At 32.8% G+C, this 22,796-nt stretch overlaps 1 protein-coding gene and 1 pseudogene across 1 annotated transcript; both read left to right on the top strand.

Moving 5' to 3' along the window:
• The first annotated feature begins 12,586 nt into the window (after positions 1 to 12,586).
• On the top strand, positions 12,587 to 17,497 carry LOC112030777 (TMV resistance protein N-like; annotated as a pseudogene).
• Position 17,498: 1 nt separating this feature from the next.
• Positions 17,499 to 18,827, top strand: LOC111986844 (disease resistance protein RUN1). Its single transcript, XM_065780995.1, has 3 exons — positions 17,499 to 17,765; positions 17,870 to 18,211; positions 18,297 to 18,827. The coding sequence occupies exons 1-3, from the start codon at positions 17,643 to 17,645 to the stop codon at positions 18,546 to 18,548; spliced, it is 717 nt and encodes a 238-aa protein (XP_065637067.1). The 5' UTR covers positions 17,499 to 17,642; the 3' UTR covers positions 18,549 to 18,827.
• The last annotated feature ends 3,969 nt before the right edge of the window (positions 18,828 to 22,796 follow it).

The following is a 22,796-nucleotide window of genomic DNA, read 5'->3' as shown; positions in this document are numbered from 1 at the left end:
TTTTGCTATTACTGCTGGTAATGTCAGCTGTGTTGGAAAGAGGGGGGGGGGGGGGGGGGGGGGGGGGGNTTTCTTCCCTTCTCTCAGCCTTCAGTCACTCAGGTCTTGTGGAAGATGACCTATATGGTTTAATCACGTGGTTAGTGAATATAAGGTCCCTCGAATTGAAAAGCATTATGTTTGTGTGATTGATCTTTTGGCTTGCACAGGTCAAGTTGAAAAGGCTTGCGAGCTAATTGTAAAGTTGTTATTTACAACTATGTGTTTTTGTTGGCTTATATTCCGTGCCAAATTTAATTGTAATTTTATTCAATCGTTTGTACCCTGTGTTTATTGTAAGATTTCTTTGTAAGGGTTGTGTGTTAGAGAGAGAGTGTGTGAAGACTCAAGCAATTGAAGAATGAAGTGTTTTCACAGGTAACTCGCGACTTAGCATCCCGCAAAGTAACTCATGTGCCCTGCACATGCTGGAATGCAAAGAGTTAGGCCAGATAGACACAGCTATGTCTCGCGATTATCTCACGGGTAAGGCCTTCCTGCGAGACACCCGCGAGGCATTCTGTTCTGCCAGCCTGTCTAGCCTAATACACACTTTTTGTGCCTACACTATTTATACCCACATTACCCATATATAAAGTAGAGAGTTTCTGAGAGAAAACCCTAGCCAAACACCTTGAGAGTTAGAGATTGTTATACCCACAATCCTCTACACATTTGTTTTGGGAATTTCCTCATCTCCTACCTTTCTATTTTCATACCATTGAGAGGTTGATAGCCCAAACACTTACCACACCCTTTGAGAGTGTCAAGTGGAGTTTTGGTGCTGCTGGGAAGCAATGGAAGAAGCCAAGGATGGCAGATGCAACATGGAGCTTGTTGCGGGATCCGGAGAACTAGACAAGACACGGTTCCGAAAAGCCTTGTTGGAGTAAGAGCTTGGAGGGCTTAAGTACAAAGGGTAAATTAGGCTTGAAGGGTCTCTTGCCCACCCATGTATCCCAACTGATTGTCTAGTGGATCGATTTCCGCTTGGAGGGCGACGGAGAGGTTTTTCGCCAAGTTCTTCGGTTTCCTCTTCGATAATATGTCTCGGTGTTATCTATGTTTGCATTTTTCTTCCCTACTCTTGTTCATTTCATTTTTACTGTTGTGTTGCTTTTTTTTTTTTTTTTTTGGAGAAACCACTGTTATGTTGCTTTAAATATGGATTAGAGTAATTCTCTTGTTTATACGCTTGTGCTTACACTATTCCGCTCTTAGTATTGGTTAGTGTAAAATCAACCAAGCCATAACTTTGTTTTGGGGGTCTAAACAGCTCTTGTGTTTTCGACACATTTTTGAGCTTTCACTAATAGATTCCATGAATGCTGAATTGGGGCTTGCTGTTTGGGTTGCTCTCCTGGCAGGTTGCTACAAAATAATATGTTGTTTATTGGAGAGATGGCTGCAAAGAAGGTTTCTTGAGTTAAATCCGGATTACTGGAATTTATTCTTTGGTCTCAAACTACTATGCAAAGGCGAGGAACTGGGACTTGAGAATTTATTCTTTGGTCTCAAACTACTATGCAAAGGCGGGAACTAGGATGATGTAGCTAGTGTTAGGAAAATCATGAAAAAGACAGGGAGAAGAGTGCCAAGGTATAGTGTAGTAGAAGTGAAAGGGAAACTTCATGCTTTTCTTATGGAAGATGAAAAGCCATTTCAATATGAAAATATGATGCAACTTTTGGATATAAGTTGGATCATGGGAAAAAAAAAGGGGTGGGGGGTGGGCCGGAATTTTTGTACCTGTAATGGAAGAGTAATGTCAGTAACATGCTACATCATTAGTTGAAAACAAAAAAGAAAATTCTAACATTAAAATGATTTATTTTAATGTTTCATGATCGGAAAAAAAAAGGGGTGGGGGGTGGGCCGGAATTTTTGTTACCGGAACCTAAACCAGTACAGAAACACATTTGTTTCGTGCTGGTTAAAATACCAGTCATACCGGGTTATTCTAGCCTTACCAGAGCAAATATCGTATTTCGACCGAAAAACTTATACCGGTCTGGAACAGAAAAATCAAGACTTTCAGATCTGAAAAAAGGAAAGAGAAAAAGAAAAAAAAAAAGAAAAAAAAAAGGTTTCGCTTACAGATCTAATATTCCTAAGGCAGTAACATTCTGATTTAATTTCCCTCAAAATGCTGCCGGGAGTACGTTGCTGATGGTGATTCCATTTTGCCGAGCTCCCTTCTTCTTCTTCTTCTTCCCCATACGGCCATACCAAATATCGGGGATTTTTTAGAAAATAACTACAAAACTCAAACAATATTATTAGTTAGGCAACGTTTCAAACATATTGCATTTCTAACAATTCGACTTCAAAGGAGTCGATTTTACTGTTCATATCTATTTTTTGGCAATTAAGTAGATAAAGAAATCGAGTCCTTTGTACTCATTTTTTATACACAGAAATCGACTTCAGTGGAGTCGTTTTCTTTGTCCAAAAAACCCCATGCGCCGACAAACCCAAAAGAACCCATGCGCCAAAAAACCCCATGCCGTCACAGAAGAACCCAGCAAACGAACCCAGCAACACCGACGAGCAAATGAACGCAGGCACCGACGAGCGTGTTCTTCTCCTCCACTGATCCGATCCGAGCATGTTAGACATTTGCTCGTCGATGTTGCTGGGGTTCGTCGGGGTTTGGTGAATCGGCATCTGGGTTCTTCGTTTGCTCGTCGGTGTTGCTAGGTTCGTCGGTCAGAATCGGCGCCTGGGTTCGTCAGCAAGAAACCCAGGCGCCTGAGTTCGTTCGTCGGTCACGGTAAGGACTGGGTTTTTACAGAAAGAAGAACGAAGTTGTGTGGAGTTGGTGGTGTTGTGTTTTTCGGCAAATCGACTTCAGTGGAGTCGTTTTCAATACAAAGAAAACCATTTCACTGAAGTCGTTTTCTTTGTATTGAAAACGACTCCACTGAAGTCGATTTCTATGTATAAAAAATGACTACAAAGAACTCGATTTCTTTATCTAAAAAATAGATATGAACAGTAAAATCGACTCTTTTGAAGTCGAATTGTTAGAAATGCAATATGTTTGAAACGTTGCCTAACTAATAATATTGTTTGGGTTTTGTAGTTATTTTCTAAAAAACTCCCAAATATCTTTTTCTTCTGTTCCATTTCATTTGCCTTTTCAAATTCTTTTTACTTGTCTTTTCTCATGACACAATGTTAATAAAACAATTTTATCTTTTTTTTACGTTTATTGTTTTGTGTGTCTAAGTCAGTGACCCATGGGAACATCAAATCAAACTTAACTCACTTTTTATTTTTCTCATTTTTCATTTTATTCTCCTAAGTTCAACTATGAACCGTTCACACTAACAGCTATTGTCGTGCAATCTTGAAAATGTCAAAGAAAAAAAAAAATATATATATATATATATATATATTTATTTTAATGTTTCATGATCGAAAAAAAAAAAGGGGTGGGGGGTGGGCCGGAATTTTTGTTACCGGAACCTAAACCAATACAGAAACACATTTGTTTCGTGCTGGTTAAAATACCAGTCATACCAGGTTATTCCAGCCTTACCGGAGCAAATACTGTATTTCGACTGAAAAACTTATACTGGTCCGGAACAGAAAAATCAAGACTTTCAGATCTGAAAAAAGGAAAGAGAAAAAGAAAAAAAAAAAAAAAAAAAAGGTTTCGCTTACAGATCTAATATTCCTAAGGTAGTAACATTCTGATTTAGTTTCCCTCACAATGCCGCCGGGAGTACGTTGCTGATGGTGATTCCATTTTGCCGAGCTCCCTTCTTCTTCTTCTTCTTCCTCATACGACCATACCAAATATCGGGGATTTTTTAGAAAATAACTACAAAACTCAAACAATATTATTAGTTAGGCAACGTTTCAAACATATTGCATTTCTAACAATTCGACTTCAAAGGAGTCGATTTTACTGTTCATATCTATTTTTTGGCAGTTAAGTAGATAAAGAAATCGAGTCCTTTGTACTCATTTTTTATACACAGAAATTGACTTCAGTGGAGTCGTTTTCTTTGTCCAAAAAACCCCATGCGCCAACAAACCCAAAAGAACCCATGTGTCAAAAAACCCCATGCCGTCACAGAAGAACCCAGCAAACGAACCCAGCAACACCGACGAGCAAACGAACGCAGGCGCCAACGAGCGTGTTCTTCTCCTCCACTAATCCGATCCGAGCGTGTTAGACATTTGCTCGTCAGTGTTGCTGGGGTTCGTCGGGGTTTGGTGAATCGGCACCTTGGTTCTTCGTTTGCTCGTCGGTGTTGCTGGGTTCGTCGGGGTTTGGTGAATCGGCGCCTGGGTTCCTTCGTTTGCTCGTCGGCGTTGCTGGGTTTGTCGGTCAGAATCAACGCCTGGGTTCGTCGGCAAGAAACCCAGGCCCCTGAGTTCGTTCGTCAGTCACGGTAAGGACTGGGTTTTTACAAAACGAAGAACGAAGTTGTGTGGAGTTGGTGGTGTTGTGTTTTTCGGCAAATCGACTTCAGTGGAGTCGTTTTCAATACAAAGAAAACCATTTCACTGAAGTCGTTTTCTTTGTATTGAAAACGACTCCACTGAAGTCAATTTCTATGTATAAAAAATGACTACAAAGAACTCGATTTCTTTATCTAAAAAATAGATATGAACAGTAAAATCGACTCCTTTGAAGTCGACTTGTTAGAAATGCAATATGTTTGAAACGTTGCCTAACTAATAATATTGTTTGGGTTTTGTAGTTATTTTCTAAAAAACTCCCAAATATCTTTTTCTTCTGTTCTATTTCATTTGCCTTTTCAAATTCTTTTTACTTGTCTTTTCTCATGACACAATGTTAATAAAACAATTTTATCTTTTTTTTACGTTTATTGTTTTGTGTGTCTAAGTCAGTGACCCATGGGAACATCAAATCAAACTTAACTCACTTTTTATTTTTCTCATTTTTCATTTTATTCTCCTAAGTTCAACTATGAACCGTTCACACTAACAGCTATTGTCGTGCAATCTTGAAAATGTCAAAGAAAATATATATATATATATATATAATGAGATATAAGTTTATAATTTTAAATATTTTCATTAAATTGTATGAACTTTAACTTATTAATATATAAATAAATAATTGTATATATAAATATATATAATTAGCAGTAATTTTGAAACGGTGTTAACTGATACCTAAATATCTCATTTTTCTTATTAAATCAATACGATTTTCAGTACGAAATTGACTTCTTTACTTCACACACGTAGATAGATAAAGAATTTTGTATATAACCAAATAAAAGTTAGGCATTATGTTAAAATTATGGTTAAATAATTAAATTTATCATTTTTAATTGCTTAAACTTTTTGAAGAATTGACAAATTAACACTTCAAAATGGTAATTTAACGCTCTAAGATAATAATGACAAAAATAGAAGAATCATTAAATGCACATGTTTTCTCTCTTACACTTGTTTGATCACTGTATTTTGAATTGATTGTACTTCTCTCTTAGTACACCACATGTTATACAAGGCTCTCTTTTTTTTTTCCTCCTAATAAAATTTTTCTTTAATTAACAAAAAAAAAAAAGGTTTAAAAGGTTGAGAAGAATGGTATGTTAAATAATGTGATGCAACACAAATATGGTTAGTGCATGTGGTTAGCAGATTTCTTTTAACGGCATTGACTGAATAAAATATATTAATTATTTTCTACAAAATGCTTTTATTTTTATGATTTAATTTGTTTTTGCAAACGATTTGAGATTTGCAAAAAAAAATTGACATTCAGTGCTTGCAAATGCCTTTGAGGGCAAATTAATGTGGTGCTAGCAGTGGCTGGTGGTGACCCAACACGCGCAATGACTTGGCCTCACGTCAATGGAGATATTTTTTGCAAGACAATGTTGAGTGGCCTCAGGAAACATATTCAACCTTGTTTCAATTGCATTATGGTGGTAATCATAGGGTTTTAGAAATATTCATAGGATTTCTCTTTTTGTATTTTTATAATAGAAAAAATTATTTAGTATTTGTGACAGATAACTTTTGGTCTCATGTATAATGTTTGTAACATATTATAATTGATTATATTATCTTCTCTACATATTTGAGTTCCAAAGCATAGTATTTCATCATTTGGTATTCTTCCTATGTAAGCCTTCCTTGATTGTGATCACAACAATAATTACCAATAGTTGTTATTTGGGGTTAGCAAAAGCACATTTATACAAAAGTAATATAAAATTACCATACAAAACAGCAATATTTAATGTAATTTGGCTAATTTCAAGCCTATGTCCACAAGTAATGCTTAACAAAATTCACTATCAACAATATGGATTACAACTACATTCAAAGAAATGTGAGTTTTTAGCTATATAGTAGTTTGACTAGTCTAATGCGAATGCTCTTACCAAAAAAACCTAATAGCGAAACCAAAATCCAAGTAGGAATCTATATATATATATATATATATCTAAAAGCCGAAGCATAGCATTTAATGTTGCTGCGCTCCTGTTGAGCCACATCAGCTCCACATCATCAACCTATTTTCAATATTTTCTCTCTCATTTTTATTATTTTTCTTCTTATTAATTTGCCACTTTACAATTACACATTCTCTAACATTTACTTACTTTTACCTTTTTATCTCCCACTACTCTATACTTTAACCTTACAATTTCTCCATCTCTTTATCTTTCTTTTATTTTGACTCTTCTTTTCCTCATTTTTTTACTATAAAAATTTGTTATTTTCTCTTCCATTCAATCCATATTTTACTTACACAAAAAGTTGAATACTCTCTCTCTCTCTCTCTCTCTCTCTCTCTCTCTCTCTCTCTATATATATATATATATATATTTTTTTTTTTTTTCTTTTGGTGGATGTTTAATTCATCAATCATTGATGAATTTTTATGTTTAACTCAACTTTAGGTTAATATGATTTGGTTATATTTTAATTTTTTTTATCTTTTTAATCTTATTTTCTTTGTTTGTTACATGTTGTTTTATGAAATTACAAAATGATTTAATGTTATTCTATTACATAGCATGACTTGGATAATTTGATGTTTATAGCTATACATTTTCTTTTGAATATTGTTCTACTCATCTTCTTTTATATAATTTTGTTATTTGTCTCACATTCTCTTCCAAAAAATGTGATTGTTCTCTCTCTCTCTTATAAATTCTCTCTTGCAACTCTATTTTATATTGATGATTTTTTTTTTTTTTTTGGTGTCTCTACTTTTGGATGATACACTTTGGTGGTATGTTTTTTGAGTTATCACATATGCTCTCTATCCCTCTTATAGTTTTGGTTTGAGTTAATTTTTAGATATTTTAGAAGTGAGATGATTATGTATTTGAATGTCTCTATAAATTAATTGAGTAATATCAATTGTAAATTTGTGACAATGTTTGGTTATCATGATAATCTTCTTAAGAGAATGAGAAATTTAAATAATTAATTTTGGAACTTAAAAATTTTAGTTGTGGAAAAAAAAAAACATAACACAATATACAAAAAGTTTGAATAATATAGATCACTTGAAAAAAGAATGGTATTTCTATCTTTTATCTCAACAAAAGAAGAAGGAATAATATCAATCAAATGCATCTAAGTTTTTCATAAAATAAAAAAATCAAAATAATAGAATGATATATTTGTAGAGATGGAGAGATGAAAAATAATTTTAGAAATAATATCTCCAGTACATTTTAGAGAATAAATCATACATTATTCTACGTTACAAAATAGTTGTATATTCCTACGCATTGCGTGGGTTTGCGACTAGTTTGAGATAATTTCTAACACCCTAAACCTATAGGGAATTTGTATTCTCTTGGGCATTCACAGCTGGAACAGGAGGAGGGTTAATTGACCTATAGCCCTCCTGTTCCATATGCTTATAATTGTTGAGACAAAGCACATGCGCAATTCCATAGGCTTGTTTATTGTTGATTTTCAAAAAATGATCTTCTGTTCCCAATCAGCTGCCCTAAACATAGACTTCCATATGTTTTGAGTAAAGTCAACAATTCAATTTTTGAACAGTGCAGGCATGCACCTTGCCCTCTCATCTTCAAGGCAAAACAAATATTTGAAATTATCAATTGGATAGTGTCTATTACACGCATTTCATTTTTTGAACTGAAATTGCAACTTGAAGTCACAATTTTAGTTCAAAAAATAAATTGAAGGTATGATGTATGCAACAAAGTGTGTGTGAACTAACAATTACCCTTATCAAATTACATAGGATAAAATAAAGAGGAAGATAATTATGGTCAAAGGAGACCAATGAGTATTGGAATCAATCAAGGAGGAAGATAATTATGCTCAATTTGCACTGAGGTCAACTACTGATTGTTGAAACTTGAAACAAAGTAGGTGTGCGTGCAAGTGGCGAAACAACGGCCAAAATTATTCAACTAAGAGTCTAAGATAGAAATAAAATAAAAAGGAAGATAATGATCATGGCAGCTGGTAGAAACGTCGTGCAATAGAAGAGGATTTGTTTTCTAATTAATGAATTATTGACCTGTGCATGCCGGCCTTATTGGCTTTTTAAGTCACACCTGCAATTTCCTGAATCTAAAGTCTCTTCTTGTTATTCCTATATTCCTCCAACACTTTCTGCTACATCGTTTTACAAGCTAGTAAATTTCCAGTTGTTTCCATGGCCACTCGAATTATTTAGAATTTGTGACAGTTAGCTTTTGGTCTCATGTATAATGTAACATATTATAATTGATTATATTATCTTCTCTACATTTTTAAGTTCTAAAGCATAGTATTTCATCATTTGGTATTTTTCCATGTAAAATCTCTTTGCCTTCCTTGATTGTGATCACACCAATAATGAATTAATTACCAATAATTGTTATTTGGGGCTAAAGTGCATTTACATGAAAAATAATATAAAACAATGACAAAAAATAATAATATTTAATATAATTTGGTCAACTCCAAACTTATGTCCCCGAGCAATGCTTAACAAAATTCACTATCAACAATACGGATTACAGCCTCCTCAAAAAAAAAAAAAAAAAAGGATTACAACTACACTCACTCTAACCTCAAACCAACTCATAGACTCACACAAACAACACTCACATACCTTACAAAAACAATCATAAACAAAATCTCTCAAAAAAAAAATGTCAAAAACCTCACACACACACAGTAAATAGATAAGCACTTTTACTTTTCGAAGGAGTATTCTATGTTCCTCTAAAAGAGTCCTTTCTTCTCTCAATGCGGAAGGACCCTTACCTAAAAGTCACCCAATCCTTTCCAACAATACTGACAATACCTATATATAAGGCTCAAATTCTATTCATTGATGGACAAGGCTCAAATTCTATTCATTGATGGACAAAGAATATCCAATTATTTTTTTAATAGGGAACATTTTTTCATTCTATACCAAGGAGAATTGTTTTCTTCTACAATAAGGAAAACATTTTCCTCTCTCACCAAAGAAACCTAATAGCGAAACCAAAATCCAAATAGGAATTTGAGATAATTTCTAACACCTTAAACCTATAGGAAATCTGTACTCTCTTGAGCATTCACAGCTAGAAGAGGAGGAGGGCTAGATGACCTGTAGCCCTCTTGTTCCATATGCTTATAATTGTTAAGACTAAGCACATGCGCAGTTCTATATGCTTGTTTATTGTTGATTTTCAAAAGAAGATCTCCTGTTCACAATCAAGTGTAGGCATGCACCTTGCCCTCTCATCTTCAAGGCAAAACAAAGACTTGAAATTATCAATTGGGTAGTGTTTGTTACACATTTCATTTTTTGAACTGAAATTGTAACTTGAAGTCACAATTTTAGTTCAAAAAATAAATTAATTGTACGGTGTATGCAACAAAGTGTGTGTGAACTAACAATTAACCTTATCAAATTACATAGGATAAAATAAAGCGGAAGATAATTATGATCAAAGAAGAACAATGAGTATTGGAATCAATCAAGGAGGAAGATAATCATGCTCAATTCGCAGTGAGGTCAACTACTGATTGTTGAAACTTGAAACAAAGTAGGTGTGCGTGCAAGTGGCGAAACAATGACCAAAATTATTAAACTATAATAGAAATAAAATAAAAAGGAAGATTATCATGGCAGCTGGTAGCAAAGTCGTGAAATGGAAATGGTCATGTGTAATTTTTCAATGAAAGAGGGGGGAGACTTTATTGTAAAGACTAAGAATATTACTTACTTATATTCAACTGTAAAATATTATATTGAAGAAATTATAGCTACAATGTAAATTACCAAAATTCACATGAAATCCATTATATTTTTATTTTATATCATCTTGAAATAACTTGTATTTTTAATGGGCACAATGAGATGGAGGGATCAAAATTCACAAGTAATACATTCATATAAATCCAAGAATACATTCAATTGCATACTCAATTTTATAACATGTATAAATGATTGACTATAAATGGAATGGTGGAGACTTTATGTTCCCAACTTTTTTATGAACTTATCATTTTTTTCCCACAACTCACTTAGATTATTTGAACTAGTCGCAGACCTCGCGCGTTGCGTGTAATAATATTTTTAGGGTGGTCTCATCAATATATATATATATGATAATAATTTGGACTAATTTAATAAATAGTAATGTAATTCATAATCATATTTTTATTTATTATAGAAACAATCACAAATGTAATGTATATAATATCTGTCATACCAAAATTAAAATAATACAATTTTTACAAGAATTCAAAAGGTAAGTTAGTGAAATTTTTAATTTTTAATATAAGTTATTTATAATATTTTGTGTTTCATTAAAAAGCATATAAAATTTGGAAATTATTCTTCTAGTTTTTTGAAAAAAGAAGAAATATTGTGTTTATGTTGTCATAATCTAATCTAACATTTAATCCAATATGTGAAAAATGAATAGATAAATAAAAAATTTTAAATATAAAATTGAATTTTTTTCACTATTACATCAATTTATAAATTTTTTGTATTAAAATTTGTAGTACTTTTAACACTTTTTAAAAAATAAAGATATTATTATTCAATTAAGTATCTCCAAATTACAAAATGACATTATTGTTCAATAAGAATAAATAGAAATACTACGTCAATGAATATGGTAAAATTCTCTTTACTATAATCCAATTTGTTGTCTTTACTACGAGGAATTATCTTATAACGATCACCTCACATATTAGCACAATAGCATATCTGCATTTGCTTTCATTTGCTATCACCATTGTCTTTAGATTGGCCAAGTGAAATTTCACAGTGGGAGAGGCGGGGACTTCATTTTAGTGGCTAAGCAAATCACTCACTTGTATTCAACTATGGATTCTTGTATTGAATAAATTATAGCTACAGTGTGGATGACCACTTGATTAATAGAGAAGAACATATATCATTTCATCTTTATAGTTTTGTCCTGCTAGCTATTTTCCTTTCTCTTTTAAGACAAAGTTTGTTGATGGCTATATCTTCACTAATTATCTTTTTATGATATGTAAATTTTGACTAATCCACAGTTGGATTATATTTTCATCTTTTATATATATCTTTCATGTTTGCAAAATTTTCAAAAGATAAAAAATTAATAGCTATGTCATCAATCAAATATTTAAATTTCAAGTTTCTGTAATCTAAAATTAAACATAAAAAATGGAGAAAAAAAAAAGAGCATTATTCAGCAAAAATAACCTATAGAGGGATTGACTTTCACAAGTAATCCATTTAAATAAATCTATTTATAAATCAATTTTATACTCAATTTTACAACATATTTAAGTGATTAACTATAAGTGATATGGCAGAAACTTGTTTGCTATTTTTTACATCACCTTATCACCTCTTTTTTTACTTTTTTTTTTTTTTAAAAAAAAAAAACTTATAACCTTTTTTTTCACTACTCACGATAGACCATTTTAATAAAGGTTTTACTAATGTGTACTCTTAGGGTATATATTAGTAAACTATTTTAGGAAACTTTTTATGAAAAAAGAAGAAATTATTAATTTTTTTTTTTTTACAGTTTTTTCAATTCCCTATAAAAATATTTCCAAAAATGAATGATTAATGTTTGCTCTAAGGGTATATATTAACCAACCCTTTTAATAAATTGTGATATTGAGTGTGAGTGCAATTTCTAATAGATACCCTGTCTGTTAGGGAATAGCTTATCTATTTTTTATTAAAAACTTTTTGCTAAAAGTATATAAAAGTATACTTATACCTTAAAAAATAAAAAAATAAATGTATAAAAAATAAGATTTTAAAAAATTATATAAAAAACTAAAATAACAAAAGCTAAAAGTTTTTTTTATTTTATATGTCAAACAGCCCCAGAGAATGCAAGCACTTCTCTTCCAGGAGTTTTCCTTTTCCCCCTCAAAAAAAAGAAAAAAAAAAAGAAAAGGAGTTTTCCTTTTATTTTATTTTGGATAGCTTCCAAGTTTTCGCAGATGGAGCCCACGTCCATTTGAAAAACGCAAAAGTTAGTTTGACAATATTAACTTGTAGTGGGATGTGCTGCCAACTTTGACTTGCCCACCGACGCTAATAAAAAGTTAATTGATGGGTCATAGAAGATGAACTGTGACCCATCTTCTCACTCTTATTACAAGTAACAAACACATGCTTCTATTTGCGTTCACCAAAAGGCTTTTTTGAGGGATTTTAGCCAAACTCGCAATTTCTTGAATCTGTAACCTCACCGTTTAAACTCATCCATTTTTCTTATGGCTCTTCTTCCATTAGCATCTTCTTCTTCCTTCAAGAGATTGAAATATGATATATTTCTCAGTTTCAGAGGTGAAGACACCCGCAAAAAATTTACAGACCATTTATATTCTGGTTTGAAACAAAAAGGAATATCTACATTTAGGGATGATGAAAAACTCAAGCAGGGAACATCTATTGCCTCAGAGCTCTTGAAAGCAATAGAAGAATCGAGGTTCGCTGTCATTATTCTATCAAGAGACTATGCTTCTTCAAAGTGGTGCTTGATTGAACTAACAAAGATCGTTGAGTACATGGAAAAGACGGGATTAGTAATTCTACCTGTTTTTCACTATGTAGATCCTAGTGATGTGCGAAATCATAGGGGGACTTTTGGAGAAGCCTTTGCTAAACATGAAGAGAGTTTCAAGGATAACATAGAAAATGTACAAACGTGGAAAGCTGCTCTGATAAAAGTTGCTAATCTTGTCGGATGGGATTTAAAGGATAGGTATGAATTTTTTTAATATATATATATATATATAAGCTTACATGTGAAACAAACACGGAGAGTGCAAGTGGCACTTCTCTTCCAAAAGCAAAAGTTAGTTGGACAATATTTAAAGGAGAAAGACTTTATTGGACAACCTCTAGAGGGATGCCCTACCCACCGACTCTAATATAAAACTAATTGATGGGTCATTGAAAATTAATTGTTGACCCATCTTCTCATTCTTATTTACAAGCAACATGCGTTCACCAAGAGGCTTTTTGGAGGGTTTTCAGTCAAACTCGCAATTTCATGAATCTGTAGCCTCACTGTTTAAGCTCATCCATTTTTCTTATGGCCCTTCTTCCATTAGCATCTTCTTCTTCCTCCAAGAGATAGAAATATGATGTGTTTCTCAGTTTCAGAGGAGAAGACACTGCAAAAAATTTACAGACCATTTATATACAAGCTTGAAACAAAAAGGCATTTTCACTTTTAGGGATGATGAAAAACTTAAGCAGGGAATATTTATTGCCTCAGAGCTCTTGAAAGCAATAAAAGAATCAAGGTTTGCTGTCGTTATTCTATCAAGAGACTATGCTTCTTCAAAGTGGTGCTTGATTAAATTAACAAAGATCATTGAGTGCATGGAAAAGACGGGATTGGTAGTTTTGCTTGTTTTTCACTATGTAGATCCTAGTGATGTGCGAAATCATAGGGGGACTTTTGGAGAAGCCTTTGCTAAACATGAAGAGAGTTTCAAGGTTGACATAGAAAATGTACAAATGTGGAAAGCTGTTGTGATTAAAGCTGTTAATATTGTCGGATGGGATTTAAAAAATAGGTATGAATTTCTTTGAAATAATGCTATTTATGGTAAACTCTTTTTTTTCTTTTTCAGAATTTATTCATTATTACTTCCTCTTCTTTTGTTTTTCTTTTTTTTACTTGGCCACTTGATAACACTTGATAAGAGAGTATTTAACTATTTGTAGAATAACCTTGACTAACCCTATTCTAATCCTAGTAGGACTAGATTTTAGTCATGCAAGTATATACTCTACAACTTTGCAACAAATTTGGACCTTAATAGCTCTAAAATTGCCCCCATAATACATAGTAATGAATTTTGAAATATAATTAGGAACTATTTGTAACACCCCATAATTTTGATACCAATTAAATTATTATATGTAAATTTAAAGGAGGCTTATAATTAAATGGATTAAATAAATTTGGGCCTAAGGTATTAAAAATAAGATAAATACTATGAGATATGAAGCCCAAGTGATGTGGCATAAGTAAATATATGGGCCTTAAAAACCCTAGCCTTCTTCCTCTTTAGTCACACGTGTATTTTGCTGATGGAGGCTTCCTTTTTGCTTCAGCCGACTATTGAACTTTGTCTTTCTTAACTGTGGCGTTGAGTTGGAGTCTTCAGGTATGATTTTCTCATGCTCAAGATTTAAGAAGTTTGAATAGTCAATAGCTAGCAATTGATATGAACCTAGACTATCATTATACTATAGAAAAGGGCTCCTACAATTGTATTATATTAGATAAAGATTTGGTCAATATGTCAGGAAGGAACTCAGACTTTGAAATTGAACCAAATAGAGTATAAGGCTTGGACTTTGTCACCATGTTAAAGTGAAAAGAGTGCTTATAGTTATTGCATTCACACATAGCCTCAATGGTTGACCGATCAACCATCACACTTCTATTATTGTCTAAATCCTTGTCCAGCGGCATTAAAGGGACAATAGGCAACTAGATTGATATAAGGCTTGTACGTGGCTTTCCATGTTAGATTGATATATATATATATATATATATATATTATAATATTATATTATAGGTCAGTAGATGTCCAGCAGCATCAAGAGAGCATTCTAGCACTAGATTGATAGATTAAAGCAATCTCACGTGGCCTTCAATGTTAAGTTGAATATATATATTTATATATATAATGTTAGAGTCAATGGACATCCAGTGCATCAAGAGGGAATGCTAAACAACAAATTAAGGCAATACGTGGCTTTCAATAGTAAATTGGATAGTTAGGTGAATAAAGGGAGAACTTTAGATATATCAATATTGTCTAGGATAAAACTATTTAAGTGTGAAAATAGATTTTTAAGTGGGAAATTGTGTATTGATGAACCTATTTTTTCATGTTGCTAGGTTCTAATTCTACTGAATTGTTGTGATTCAAGGGAGGTTGATTTCTTTTATTTTTGCAACTAAGAGGTAAGTGGTATTTACTAATTTTGGGGGTTTTTCCCAAACAATGTTGGTTATTAAACTATTATATACATAAGAAATATATTGTTATTCTATACATATAAATGGATTTTTTAAAATTTCTTGATGTGCACATTAATTATTTGTTTTATGAAAAACTTGTGAGACAACCTAAATTTATTTAAATTTGTATGTGTGATATATCCTTATATTTTCGAGAATTATGATTGGATTATTTTTGTAAGCATCTTGAATGGATTATTTATGTGAGCATCTTGTATATGTTTCGAAAACCTATAGCAAGTCATGATTAGAAGCTTAGTATGGTATTTAGTCCTTAGCAAGGGACAATCATACTGCAGCTAGTCCTTAGTAAGGGACGGTCCCAAAAGGGGACAATGCACATTTGATAGCTCCTTAGCAAGGGTAAATTATTGAGGATCCAAAAAGGAAGCTCCTTAGCAAGGGAGTGCACTTTTAGGTTCCAAAGGAGCCATCCTTAAGAAATGGGATGAAAAGGAGGTTCCAGTCCCAAAAAGGGGACAGCACAACCCTGTCAACGAGGCGTAAACGTTGACCACGAGAAAAGCCTAGGAAATTGTTATGTGATGGTATTAATATATATATTATGATGGCTCACGATATAAAGATATTTTTCTTTTACATGAAATATTTGATGATAAATATTGATGAGTTACAAGTTATGAAATTGCTGTAAGAATTATTTATTGAAGGTTTGTTCCCATACCCTAATGCTAGTGAATTCCACTTATTGAGTTATCTCCCCCCCTCCCCCCCCCCCCCCCCCTTTTTATTTCCCATTACTACATTAGAGGGATTATTAGAGTAGAGATTCTTAGGAGACAGCAGTTTCAAACTATTTTTGTAGAACTAAGGATTTTGTTATTATTTTATGGCATTAAACATTGTATTGGAGAATTATTTTGAGGATGTTTTGTATTTGGTGAATTAGAGCTCTGACTTTTGTGATGAGATTCAAGGTTGCTAGTTTCTTTTATTTAACATATTTTATGGATTATTCAGATTAAATAGACATTTATTACTTACGATTTTGGGGCGTTACACTATTAATGTGGCTAAACGAAGCTAAAATTATGTTTATGATGAATGTTGTTCCTCTAAATGTGGTTAGCTTTGTGTCATCAAAATTATAGTTTTGCTATTTTCTTTGCAAGCATGAATCAATAGTTATCCAAAAAATCATTAGAAGGATATTTAGTGAGTTGTATCACAAACCCCCAACTATTTCTGAGGACCTTGTTGGAATGGACTCCTATGTGGAGGAAATGCTAGATTCATACTTAAGTGAAGGATTGGGTGGTGTTCACTTTGTTGGGATATGTGGGATGGGTGGAATGGGCAAAACAACTCTTGCATAGGAAATTTATAGCAGAATTTTTGGTAACTTTGAAGCTAGTTGCTTTATTGCTAATGTTAGAGATGAAACTAAAAATAAAGGTCTAGTTTCTTTACAAAAAGAACTTCTTTCTAAGATCCTCATGGAAGTTGAAATAAATATATGGAATGTTTGTGAGGGAATCAATGTTATAAGGAATACACTATGTAATAAAAAGGTTTTTATTGTTCTTGATGACGTGGATGAAGAAGAACAATTAGAAGCTTTAGCAAAGAAGCATGATTGGTTTGGTCTAGGCAACAAAATCATTGTAACAAGCAGAACTAGTCATTTATTGATAACATGTGGTGTGGATGATATATATACAACCAAGGGGTTGCGTTACGATGATGCTTTGCAGCTTTTTAGTTGGAGAGCTTTTCGTAAACCTCATCCTGAAGAAAATTATGTAAATTTGTCTATGGACTTTGGGAATTATGCTAAAGGCCTTCCTTTAGCTCTTAAAGTGTTAGGTGCTTCATTGTTTGCTAAAAGAACAAATGAATGGAAAAGTGCCCTGAATAAACTAAAAGAAGAACCTGAAAGAAAAATTTTGGATATACTTCAAATAAGTTTTGATGGGCTAAAATACGCAGAAAGAATTGTTTTTAGATATTGCATGTTTTTTCAAAGGAGATAAAAAGGATTGCATAAGTGATATACTAGAAAGTTTTGGTTATTATCCAGACTACAATATTGGTGTTCTTATAGACAAATCTCTCATAACCATTGATGGCAAGGGAACATTATGGATGCATGATTTGCTACAAGATATGGGTCAAGAAATCGTTCATCGCGAATCCCCTAAAGAGCCTGGTGGATGTAGTAGATTGTGGATTTATAAGGATGTCATTCATGTGTTGAAGAATAATACTGTAAGTTGACTAGTATAAACTTGAATTTAAATAAGTAAATATGTTACTATAAAATTTTCTAAGAATTTACCAATTATTCCAAATTCATTGTTTTTGTTTATTAGGGAGCAGAGGTAGTTGAAGGCATAATGCTAAACATACCTATTCAAAAATTGGAACACTTAAGTACTGAAGCCTTCTCAAAGATGAAAAATTTGAGATTGCTTAAAATTGGTAATGAGAAACTTCCAGAAGACTTCATAAATGGTACTGTGAAACTTCCAAAAGACCTTAATAGGGGTAAGGTACGATTTCTAGAAGGCCTCAGTTATCTTCCTAGTGAGTTATGTATTATTGAATGGCATGGATATCATTTAAAATGCCTACCAACCAATTTCCAACCAAGCAAACTTGTTGAATTGAGAATGCATTGCAGCGGCATCAAACAACTATGGAAAGGAAATATAGTAAGATTATTACTTATGCAAATGTGTATTATATTCCTTTCCATTAAGGCTTGACTTTATCTAATTATTTATTGGCTTATAACAGATTTTAGATGAGTTAAAGCTTATAGACCTCAGTGACTCTCAAAACTTGATCAAGACCTTGGACTTCAGTGGAGTCCCAAATTTGAAGCAGGTTCAATGTTGTATAAGACTATCTAAGATTCATGCATCTCTTGGAAATCTCAAACGGCTTATTCGATTGGATCTAAATGGTTGCAGTGCCTTGAGTGCCTTCCACCCAAGATCAACTTGGAATCTCTTAAAGTTTTTATTCTTTCTGGTTATTCAAGACTAAAGAAGTTTCCAGAGGTTGTGGGAAATATGTCAATTTTGTCAGAACTTTATTTGAATGAGACTGCCATAAAAGAACTACCATTGTCAGTGGGTCATTTTACTGGCCTTACTAAATTAGATCTAAGAGACTGCAAAAACTTTTCAAGTCTTCCAAATGTTTGTTGTTGTTTGATGTCTCTAAAAATTCTTATTTTATCTGGTTGCTCAAAAATCAATGAATTGCCAGAGAATTTGGGGAATATCAAAGGTTTGGAGGAGCTAGATGTGAGTGAAACTACTATAACAGAATTACCTTTTTTGTTTGTTCTCTTACAAAATCTCAAAGTACTATCTCTTCGTGGATGTAAAGGCTTATCTTCTATATCATCAAATAAACTCATCAGTTTCCATTTAATGTGAAAAAGAAGAGTAGAATATCCCACGAGCATGTTAGCGCATTTTCTTTTTGATTTATGGTCTTTGACCTAATTGAATCTAAGTTATTGCAATCTTCAAGCAATCCCTAATGCTCTTGATTGTTTGTCCTCTTTAACAGATTTAGATCTTAGGGTAAATAATTTTGTTTGCCTTCCTGAGAGTACCACTCGACTATTTAATATGAAGACTCTTCTTCTGTTTGGTTGCACACATCTTCGATCTTTGCCAGGGCTTCCATTAAATATTGGGCGTATTGATGTAGATGGTTGTACCTCACTGGAAATATTACCATTGAGACTTGAAGATGGTCCTTTTCCATCCTTTTGTCTTCTCAATTGTGTTAAATTGATTAACAATGAAGACTATGGTGACATGTTATTAACAAAGCTAAGACATTACATTCAATTTGAGGTATCTCTCTCTCTCTCTCGCTTGTGAGGTTCTAAATATAATGATTTTGTAATTTTGTATGTTTTAGGGAGATGAACCCATTTTTGATATGACAATTCCTGAGAGAGAAATTCCGAAATGGTTTAGTCATCAAAGTGTAGGGGCTTTAGTGAATTTGCAAGTGCCTTCTTCAGATTTATTATGTAATAAATTGAAGGGAGTCACTGTGTGTGCGGTTTTTGTACTTCGCCAACATCATCCACTTCACCAACTTCATTCAGATTATGAGGGAGGTTTTAGATTTATGCATAGGCTTCAGTTTTACTTGAAAGCCAATGGATATGGAAGCCAACCAATACCTAGCTTTCCTTTTTCAGAAGAATTTGGTAAGATTGAATCGTATCATCTTTACCTGGGTTCCGTTCCCTCTACATTATTCGATGCTAATGGATTGGGTCAAATTGAGATTGGATTTGAAACCATAGGTCCAGGATTAGAGGTCACAAAGTGTGGGGCCCGTTTGATATTCGAGCATGACATTAAAGATCTGAACCAAACTATGCGTGGGTGCAGCAGCTGTAGCATCACTGCTTATATGGATGATTTAGAAGATTCAGCAAAAGATACCAAAACTAAGTGAAAGCTATGATGAGTATAATAAGGATGAGAATGGAACCAGTGGAGAAGGTACCTCTAATCTTATTGAAAGATTCATTCCACGTTTAGGAAATTGGATTGGGAATTTAAGCACACAAGGACAATGTAACTTTGATTAAGAGGAAGAGAAATCCCAATGAAAGTGGTGGATTTGATGAATCTATACAGCTGATAATCTTTTTCCTCTGAATTTTTTGTAAGTCACCAATATCTTTCTCTCTTTTATGGATCTTTTTTAGTAGCTATATATATATATATATATATATTTTAAATTCATTGAATTCAATAATACTGGTGAGTAGAAATTGTCACATTGCTAGGATTGGAGAAGATATGTGCAACAGGTATTATGCTCATCATTTTTTGTTCACTTATGTAGTGGGAAAAAGAAATCACATGGTTGGCTTGAGAAAATGTGACCTCTCTCTGGTGAAAAATGGCCCAAATTTACTTCTTTCCACTTGATTTTACAACAATACTGGAATTAGAATAATGTAGTAAATGCCATAAAGAGAAAACTCACCCTATTTAATTCATTTTGATTTTTGATTTTTTAATGAATAAGAATAATGTATTAAGAAAGAAGGTGAAGGGAGTCAACCCATCTAAAGAACCCTTGTTTCATTTTTATGTTTGTTGTATTAGGAAATATAGAGCCTAAGGTGTTTCTTGTAGACAGCTTGGAATTAGAAACTTTTCATCGTCTTACCTGTCAGTCACTAGGAATTGATGATAGTTCTTCCAAACCTCCTAAGAACCCAGGTACAAGTGAAATGGAACCCATGCTAGGAGGCATGAAGATTACTTCTAGTATTAAGGCAAAAAATGGGGCAGTCATTTAGAATTTTTTACATCTCTCTCTCTCTCTCAACTAGATTTTGCATTGTCTTCTAATGACTTGTGTGAAGTGGTAGACTTGGAAAACGGGCTGGGTTGACTGGGTTTTGAGATTGTCTCAATTAAGTTCAGGTTGAAAACATGCCATCCTAAATCAATTGCAAAACGAGGGTATAAGTTAGGTCAATCTCGTTCTGGTTGGATTGTATTTTCACTTAATAATAATGTACTTATTTTCATTTTATTACAAATACAAGAATAAATAACAAAATAGTAAAAAAAATTAAAGTTAAATATTACAAATTTTTTTACGTTTACACAATCCAAAGTTCACAAATCTTGTCATAACCACAAAATAATGAGAAAAAAAAAAAAAAACTATGGACATAAGAAATAAGCAAAATTGTAATGGTGTACTAAGACCCGGTAGAACTAGAAGTTGTAATCAAGAATTATAACTTGAAAGACTAAAGATATATGTTGATCCCATGCTTAGGGAAAAAGGGAAGATATCAAGACTAGAAGTTTTATTCTTTCACCACTTCCTTTGTGACTTTTGAGCTATTCTTAAGTTAGTGGTATGTCAACTACCTCCTAGTCTTCTGTCAATATATTTATTTTAATTTTTTTTTATTTGAGTAGAATGGTAAGATTTTACAACTCTTCTCTATGACATGCTACAATAAAAAAACTGGTTGTTATGGCTTTTCCCAACATGATTGGATGGCCAAGATATCCACTTGGGCCCCTTAGATATGTTGGATGTCCTTTTGGGTATCATTCGTAGTATTCTTTAAAGAAGAGGGAGGTCTTATCTCTATTTTATCTTTTGGCCCGAGGACTATTCATAGTGAACGGTTTTAGACCCCTTAAACACACAAATTGCGTAGCCTAGATTAATTAGCCAAGTTGTTACTTAGTCAAATTAAGCAATTCTAGGTTAAAACAACCCAAACAATCATATCAAGAATATAAAGCAGCGGAAAATAAATAACACAAGATATGATCACCCAGGAAACCACACGGTAAAAACCTGGGGAGGATTTGACCCACCGATCCTCAAGGCTAACCTGAATTCACTATGAAAGAATTGAAGTTCGTACAAAAGGACTACAAGCTCCCCGCTCGACTTCCTAATGCTACCCACCAGTAGAACTTCCTGACACGACCACGCGCAGGCTCCGAATCCACGGACTACTTCTTTCTTGAATTCTTCAATCAGCTACAAGCTCCCCACTTGCTTTAGGATTATATTTTCATCTTATATATATATATATATATATATCTTTCATGTTTGCAAAATTTTCAAAAGATAAAAAATTAATAGCTATGTCATCAATCAAATATTTAAATTTCAAGTTTCTGTAATCTAAAATTAAGCATAAAAAATGGGGAAAAAAAAAAAGAGCATTATTTAGCAAAAATAACCTATAGAGGGATTGACTTTCACAAGTAATCCATTTAAATAAATCTATGTATAAATCAATTTTATACTCAATTTTACAACATGTTTAAGTGATTAACTATAAGTGATATGGCAGAAACTTGTTTGCTATGTTTTACATCATCTTATCACCTCTTTTTTTACTTAAATAAAAAATAAATAAATAAGAAACTTATAACCTTTTTTTTCACTACTCACGATAGACCATTTTAATAAAGGTTTTACTAATGTGTACTCTTAGAGCATATATTAATAAACTATTTTAAGAAAATTTTTATGAAAAAAAGAAAAAATTATTAACTTTTTTTTTTTTTTACAGTTTTTTCAATTCCCTATAAAAATATTTACAAAAATGAATGATTAATGTTTGCTCTAAGGGTATATATTAACCGACCCTTTTAATAAATTGTGATATTGAGTGTGAGTGCAATTTCTAATAGATTCCCTGGTTGTTGGGGAATAGCTTATCTATTTTTTATTAAAAAAATTTTGCTGAAAGTATGT

Source organism: Quercus suber, unplaced genomic scaffold, assembly GCF_002906115.3.
Source record: "Quercus suber isolate HL8 unplaced genomic scaffold, Cork oak 2.0 scaffold_253, whole genome shotgun sequence".
Taxonomy (NCBI): domain Eukaryota; kingdom Viridiplantae; phylum Streptophyta; class Magnoliopsida; order Fagales; family Fagaceae; genus Quercus; species Quercus suber.
The sequence above is the reverse complement of the archived record's forward strand: the minus strand, read 5'-3'. Positions and strand labels throughout refer to the sequence as shown.

Coding starts and splice junctions, on each gene's coding strand:
- LOC111986844 (XM_065780995.1), top strand. CDS start 17,643: ATGCATGATTTGCTACAAGATATGGGTCAAGAAATCGTTCATCGCGAA. Junction 17,766..17,869: donor ATGTGTTGAAGAATAATACT/GTAAGTTGACTA, acceptor TTTGTTTATTAG/GGAGCAGAGGTAGTTGAAGG. Junction 18,212..18,296: donor AACTATGGAAAGGAAATATA/GTAAGATTATTA, acceptor GGCTTATAACAG/ATTTTAGATGAGTTAAAGCT.